Here is a 7972-nt window from a genome sequence, read left to right on the forward strand (position 1 = left end):
AGCGGATAATGAATCCAAATCTTTGTCATATGAAATAATGTGATTTCTTCCAACAAATTAGATAAATGCGTTTACGCAAAGGACAGGAACAACAAAAATGATTAATCGATCACATTACTTGGCTGGCTTGAAATATTCCAGTTAGTTAGCGTCTTTTGCTCTAAAAGCTAGTTCGAAAGAAGAGAAGTTTCAAAAAGATCCCAAAATGAAACATTTGAGCATTATCGACAAGTAAGTAAAATGTAGGCAAATGTACACAGTAAAAGATTTGTTTGCTATACCTGTATGACAACAGGGCTCATTTATTGCACTATGAGAATCAGTAAGGAAAGAAATTAACGACAGTAGATGTTACTTTAATCCACGATTTCATGAGCGAATAGATGGGCTTCGTCGTGTACACATAATTGATACGCGAAACCAAAATAAGCGAATAAAACGCATGCATCGGAAAAAACAATGACTGAATATTTCTCAACGTAGTCTGAATGTATAGGCATTATATCATTTACTCTTGCCTATCAAGTTTCATGCACACTTATTACTCTTTAACGCCTTAGGACGTTTCCTAACTCATTTTGCCGTGTACTACTGGAAAGCACTATGGCATAACATTAACGAAATTATCTTGAAAGTAGAGAAAATATGAAGGAAGTAAACGTTTTAACAAATTTCCATTGATATTCGTTTGACTAATGTTCTGGTAACTACAGACAGTATATTGTTTACATCTACAAAGCCTTTAACTTAACTTATGTTGTAAGCCCTGTAAGCTACACACATAGGGCTGCATATGATTAGAAATATGCAAAATAACCCAGACCGTGTTCGGTTCTATAATCCTCTTGTTTTTGGAAAACCGGGTCTGAGGAATCGTAAAACAACACGCAGTTGCCCATTTCGGCGAGGGTAATATATGGGCTGACAAAATCTGGCGCCTGGTTCGGCGGTATGCCACATCTGTTTCTCCAAACCATGAAACAAGGGGCTGCTTTGAGCATGGCAGAACATGTCAGTGCATAACGGCTTTTCAGATAATCGGAGAGATACTCAGAGCAGTTTTTCTGAATGTAGTATTCGTCGCAGTAGTCATCGTAGTCGATTTCTATGGTACCTGGAAGAGTTGGAAGTAAAATGTGATGGCTAGAGTGTGCATATCAAATATAACTAACAGATATGACACTGTGGGTAGAACAAAAAATCGGTTTTTCACAGTGCTGAAGTTTAATTGGCCATGTTTATCTTGTATGAGTGAGTGGTGTAGTACAGAATAATAAGAGAAGAGGACAGCTCCTAATAATATCGTAATATTTGTTTACTAGGTGTCCTATGTTCTTTCGTAAAAAGCTAAAGCAGTTCACTTTATGCAAAACTCAAAAACACAACTCAATATTCAAAAAACATATCAATAAATGTGTTTATTTCTCAAGTCACGGCAGAATCAATGTTAGTATAACTTTGTAAAATAAAATTAAAGCTAGTCTCTGCTGCTATAATTACCGCAGCGGCTTGTTTTTTCGATGTTTGATGGGCAAAAATATTATTTTGGGTTTAAGAAGCAAGCTACTCACTTTCCGAGGCATCACAAAACCCATAGGCTCTCATTGTCGTAATTCCTGGCTCGATCATACCCAACCACTCATTTACAGTCAATCCCATGCCTTCTATATCAGTGGTATGGTCACAGTCAAGGCCGTCCAAGCAAGCAACACGCCTCTGAAAATAACAGGTGTTTTGTCGACTCCATCAGTGCCTTGCTTCTAATGGCTGTTAAAGTTTTCAGCTCATTACACTGTCAGTACTACATTTTACAATTTTTAATGTTTTTTGAATATTAAGACATAGCAAAAGGTGGACCTTGGGAATACTTCAGCCGGATAGGAAAGCCCCCTCCTCGAAAGTTGTTGCATCAATAAAACCCTTACTGCCAGCATATCTCAGATAAACAAAGATGACGCCGTAGGTTTTGGAAAACCATAAAAGGCTTTCTTCAAATAATATCATGTCAAAAGCACAAATTATGTGAACTAACGTTAATTTAAAGTTTACTGTACTTTCTTAAAGAATGCATTTAAAAGTAAAGATAGGTCACTCGCAGAGACCAAGAAATTACAGTAAACGAACCGGAAATTGCAAAATAAAATGTTTCTGCGTATTTAGCAATTGCTGAAAAATCGATATATGAAACCACCAACCATTATTTTCCACAGTTTGGCCATTTTCACTAGCCTGTATTACGACCTTACCCTTCAATGTTATTCTGTTAATATTTGAATAGAGTCAATTATTAAGGCCAAGCATCAATAATGGGGGTATAATACTGGAACAGACAGAATCTTACCTCAACAAATTCGCAGTAAAGGATTGACTTGTGCTCTTCAGACCAGTTGTCCGGGTTTCTAGTGTACTCGGTCAACATCCGTTCACACCCTTCCAAATCTTCTTGGTTACATTGCTGTCGGGTCACAGGGACACAAGTATTGCCAATGAAAATATGAGAAAGAATAATGAATACCGCTATTAAACCTTGTTTTGTGTACCATTCTTTTTTCCTTGTTCTCTCCCTTATTCCCTATCTTTCCTCGCTTTGTGCATTGAGTCCTGACGGTTCAGTGTTAGCATAATATATGCAGTATGTAGTGCGCCCTCTCTTTGAATCGTGGTGAACTCGTGTGTGATTACTTTCGTTTAAACAGTAACATCAGAACATTTGTGATATCATGTACTTAATTTATCCACTTTCACGTGCACCATTCCGACAGATCAGTCATGAGAAACGTAATTTAGAGATGGTGTAGTTGTTTGTAGTCTGAAGAAAAACTGTGTCCAATGTCATAAGAATCCCGCTGGGCCTGGATTCAAATTGGTTATACTCAGAATCTAATATCCTAGCATTCAAGCTAAGATGAAGTTCTTAGAGTTAGAAACTCTACCGTTAATAAAAACGAAAGAAGATTTTGGAAGATCACAAAAGTTTAATAAGTAATAGATAGTCGTCAGTAATCATGCCAGGCTACCCATATAGGTTGCAAATGTAACCTCGAGATGACCATATGCTTTCGTTCTCAAAGAAGTTTCAACGTAACCGCAACCGCAAAAAGGAATATTTGGTTTGTTTCACAATAAAAAGTCTCTATCACGGCCCTTATTATCGCATCAATCAATCTCGTACTTGTGAAAAGGCCACAGGTACGTTCACTGTGAGATGAAATTTTCTCACAAAAAAGCACGTTTTAATGTTTAAATGAGGAAATTTGTACTTACCCTTTTTGCGTCAACCCCGACCTTGCAAAACACTAGAAAAAGGGCAAGTAATGCAATCTTCATTGTTGTTGTTTTTGATCCCTTTTAAATCTGCAAATGCAAACGAATGCTTATTTAATTGAGCACAGAAGTTAGAAAATATCAGTAATCTATAGTTTGCATACTGGTCTACATGAGGAAAAGAGTCTCTTTGGTTTGTAATGGTTGACTTCTTGAAGAGTGGCGGTTCAGTGCCTAGTTAAAATATCGATAGCCTACCCCTCCTCAGCACAGAGAATAAACCTCTAAGGTGTAAATACTTCAAATACATTTCCACTAAAAGCTGCTTACAATATCGGTAATATAAAAAAAAGTTTTTTGGCAAAACTCCCATATTGTAAGATACGGTAAGAACGTTATTTAAAATAGTAATTATGTTTAAATTAAATCAGAGGTCAACAGTGATGGGTCTTTGTCGGAGTTGTTAATGATCCCTCTTTTTTAAATTGAATGGCGGTATCGCATGTGTTGCATTGTTTTGAAAAGAATACTTTCTATCAAACCTAGGAGGGGAAACGAGAATTTTTTTCTTGGCATATGACAAAGTCACGAAACTTAATTCAAAATCATTTTATCTAGTATCTTTTTCTAAATTAAACCATGACGAGACTCACTTAATTTTCAAAACGAGGCCAGTCGCTAATACTTCGTAAATCTGCGGAAAGGGTGAGTAAATACGTCGGACAAGATTTAGGCCGCTTTGATTACAAACTTGTATGGAAGCATTTCAGATATATATATATATATAATATATATATATATATATATATATATATATATATATATATATATATATATATATATATATATATATATATATTAATATATATATATATATTATGAATGGATGTATATGTATGTGTATACTAATATAATATAATAATATGTGTGTAATAATATATCTTTGTTTGTTTCTTTGTTTGTTTATTCAATCTGGCAGAATGTAGAGAGGAGTACTATTTCACGGCAAGGTGAATTTGCATCTCGTGTCATATGTCATCAGCCAGTTGTTTGTTTGTTAATAATAATAATAATAATAATAATAATAATAACAATTTATTATTATTATCATTTTATTATTTTATTATTTGTATTATTTATTCATTCATTTATTTTAAAAATTTCATTTATTTGTTTTTTTCTCCATTTTTTTAATTTGTCTGTTTTGTTTGTTTACTTGTTTATTGATTTAGTCTGGGGACCCTGTGAATAGATTAGCTAACCAATCGCTTGATTGTAAAATTCATGAGTTTTTGTGAGTGCTACGAAGTACCTGAATTCCTTTAACTTTCATAAGTCACGCATATCTGCAAAATTTTGTAACACCATAACCACAGAAAACAGAAAAATAACACACCGTGAAATATTTATTTTGTTTATTTTGTATTCCCGCTTAACAAATTCTCTTACACTTCCAAGCTTGTATAGTTTTCATGATGTTTGTAAAGAAATTTTAAAGATGTTTGTAAAGAAATTTTAACATAAGTATCGATTACAAAATGACGATATCGAAATTATATCACTACATAATTTTCGAACTTTCTTCCTGTCGCTTTGACTGGTGTCATTTTGACCAAACTTGGCGAATAAAATCCTGACATAATACCTTTTTGTTTACACTTTTAATAAAAGGGTGTCACCACGCTACTTTTTACAATATCTCCAGGTGAATGGGTAATATGCGCCATGTAAATGGGAGAGAAATGTTAATTTTGCGCTCATATTGAATAAAAACCAGCTTCCTAGGGGGTCAAAATATGACAAGGTTAAAAGTCACATGTATTTCTAAGAGACTGGGTCAAAAAATTAGGTAAAGCGCAATTTCAACAATGACAGGTGATGTTAAATACATGCGCTACAAAATAACCCATTTGCGGCAGGCTGGAGTTAAATCTGCGCAGAAATGTTCTAAAGCGCGTGCGCGTCCGAATTCGTCGCCCTTTACCTTAATCCATTTTTTTCAAAGTCGTCGACGCAACAAGGAAACCACTGCACACCATACATTTTTGAAAAGCTGGCATTTTGAATTTTTACATCGTATGTTTATCTTAAGAAATACGCTTGACAATGTGAGAAAAAGTGAAATGGATAAAAGTCATTGTGGAATGGAATTGTCAATAATTCCGGCTGAGATCATTTTAAGGACAAAACACTTGTAGTTTTTGTGTCTGGTATGTATTCAATTCTGAATGAAAATTTGAGACGATTCCATCCAGAGTGGAGCTAAATTCTTTGATGTATTGTAAAAAATTCGAAGATACAAACTGAGAAAGACACTAATTTACATAAATTGATAATTCTGTCTCTCTAACTTCGAAATTGCCGGTCTAACAAAAAAACCCCCTAAGTAGACTACTTAATGTAATCACGGACCTCTCGCCGCTACCTCTATTAAGAAGTCGAGCAATTGGGTTGGCAGACCTGAAACTAAAAGTCATGCTTGGCCTACTATACTTCAAGTTGAAGAGAAGGCTGTTTTTAGTTCTGTCTTTTTGCGTCAGGGATTTAGGAAACAACTGATTCAAAATGATCAAAAGTGAAGTTGGTCGGAAGTCTAAAATTCAGTATGAGTGATGGCAATAATTTCGGAAATATCTACCGTGCGCAGAGAGAGAACACAAGCCTATTTTACTATACAGAGTAACTTGCTGAGGTCAGATTATCCTCACACTGCATGTTTGTCTAGCAACTTAGCCAACATGAATTGCAAACGCTCACATATCCGCTTTATATTTGTTAAAGTCACACTCAGCTTGGGTCATGACCTAAATTTACGCGGGCCACGTAAAATTGTGCCCGCCCGGAACGGCGTATTGCCGAATCGGACAAGAGTTCTATTCGAAGACACTACGTGACCGCGTACTTTGCAACTATAGAGGAGATAATGTTAAACACTCACACAAATCTAAAAACCTTACTGCAAACATCACTTTTGCGCAGTTCCCCTTTATAAGAAGTGATTAAAAATAAGTTTGATGAGTTTACAAAAATTGATTGATGTCTGATGTTGTATTTAAACCACTCCGATTGCGTAATCCACTTACACCTCTCACCCCAACCCCACACCACCATGAAGTTGAACTAGGAGAGGAATAAGGTCGTAGTCAGTCCAATGCCAAAACTTTCGGCCATCATTGACTCTACTTTATAGGGGAAATTACAAATGTATTTCCAAAACGTCAAGAGTTGTAATTTTTTTAGATTTGCCAAACCTTTGACCGCTAATTCAGCAACTGGTGCATGGAAGATTTGAGCTGTGCATTCGGCTGAAGTTGACAGTGTGGCAACGCATTCACGGAACAGGTGTTTTACGCTGCTCTGACCATAGCAGCTCCCGGTTCGAATATACGGCGAAGTTCGCTGTATGCTTATAGGAATTTAATATGACACGCGGCGTTGGCCACTTTATTAGATATGTAGGAAGTTTTATTTTTTGCAACAGCCGCGGTACATTTGAAAGTAGCGCTGCTGTGATTGGCCATCTGCCGTCAGTCAGCGATTGCTTGAAACATTTAAATTCGTGTATGCTAATTTGGGTCCCGCAGCAGTTGTTAGGAAGAGTCGTGTCAAGATTCCCTCGAAAAGCATACTTCAAAATTCATTGAAAATCAATTTTGACGCAAAGGTATAAATTAAGAGGTGTCGTGGAATCCATAGATGTTGGTTTATTGAATAATTTATCATGCCTCAGAGTGGGGAAAATTTGTCTTCGAATTCGGCGACAGTCATTTTATTCCAAACTTCCCATCCTTGTAATGCTTACAGCGGCAGTCGCCGTGTATTTAACCACAAAATGATCAATCCCTTTCAAACATGGCTACAGATGCAAATGACTATACAAATGACAGTGAGTTTATTCCAAACCGAAAAAAAACCAGTCCCACGTGTGATCGAGCCTAAAATTTGTGAAAACGAGATTTTTTGACGAACGGTCACTTTTTCATCAGTACGCATTTACCACCTTTAGGTCACATATAGACATACCAATATTTGCAAAAAAGTTAAAATTGCCAAAAATTGCGAGTTTTAATGCAACGCCACATTAGGAAGCAATATATCACTATAAAACAAAAACAAAAACGAGTATGTCTTCTTGACAGAATTAACAATTCGTATAGCAAACAAAACAAATTACAAGTAAATTTTAACTAAAATATTAAACCGTTACACATTATAGCTCACTTACCGTACACAAGTGTTCCCTTCGTCCAACTTGTCCGATGTGCTGACAGATTGTAACGTCGTCCGGTGTATGAAGTTTTCTTGCATGATTTATTCCTATTTATGTATATCTGCTTCTCTTAATGTTTATTTTTGACATGTTTAAAATTAATCCTATTTATTCTTTGAATACAGTGATTGTGTCTATCTTGTACTGATACAATGTTTTCCCGTCGATTAAGAATCAAAAGTATTGACAAACTAGAGTGCTCAATAAAACACTGAAATACATAACAAGATCCATTTTTAGTAAGTTAGTTTGAAAAGGGGAAGAGGAAATTTATAAATGTTTATAGATTATGAGTAGTGTTGCATATACTTTATTGTCGATTAGCGACAATAAAAAGTTTTAACATTAAAAGACTCATGACTATATACGACGCTATACAAAACAATCTTTCAAATACTAATTTGATAGGTATTATGTCACGTAAAAGGGGGGCAAGAA

At 35.5% G+C, this 7972-nt stretch overlaps 1 protein-coding gene across 1 annotated transcript; it reads right to left on the reverse strand.

Annotated features, from left to right (window-relative positions):
• Window positions 1-267: 267 nt before the first annotated feature.
• Window positions 268-7564, reverse strand: LOC139143884 (uncharacterized). Its single transcript, XM_070714474.1, has 5 exons — window positions 7490-7564; window positions 3265-3354; window positions 2342-2455; window positions 1572-1716; window positions 268-1114 (listed from the first exon to the last, which is right to left on the reverse strand). Exons 2-5 carry the CDS (start codon window positions 3325-3327, stop codon window positions 798-800), a joined length of 639 nt encoding a protein of 212 aa, XP_070570575.1. The 5' UTR covers window positions 3328-3354; window positions 7490-7564; the 3' UTR covers window positions 268-797.
• Window positions 7565-7972: the final 408 nt, after the last annotated feature.

This window comes from Ptychodera flava, chromosome 11, assembly GCF_041260155.1.
Source record: "Ptychodera flava strain L36383 chromosome 11, AS_Pfla_20210202, whole genome shotgun sequence".
In the NCBI taxonomy this organism is placed as follows: Eukaryota; Metazoa; Hemichordata; class Enteropneusta; family Ptychoderidae; genus Ptychodera; species Ptychodera flava.

Bases quoted from the DNA above. Each gene is read 5' to 3' on its own strand.
- LOC139143884 (XM_070714474.1), bottom strand. From the start codon at position 3,327: ATGAAGATTGCATTACTTGCCCTTTTTCTAGTGTTTTGCAAGGTCGGG. The intron at 2,456-3,264 runs GTAAGTACAAAT...GTGACCCGACAG, and splicing joins TCGGGGTTGACGCAAAAAGG to CAATGTAACCAAGAAGATTT. The intron at 1,717-2,341 runs GTAAGATTCTGT...TGTTATTTTCAG, and splicing joins TTTACTGCGAATTTGTTGAG to AGGCGTGTTGCTTGCTTGGA.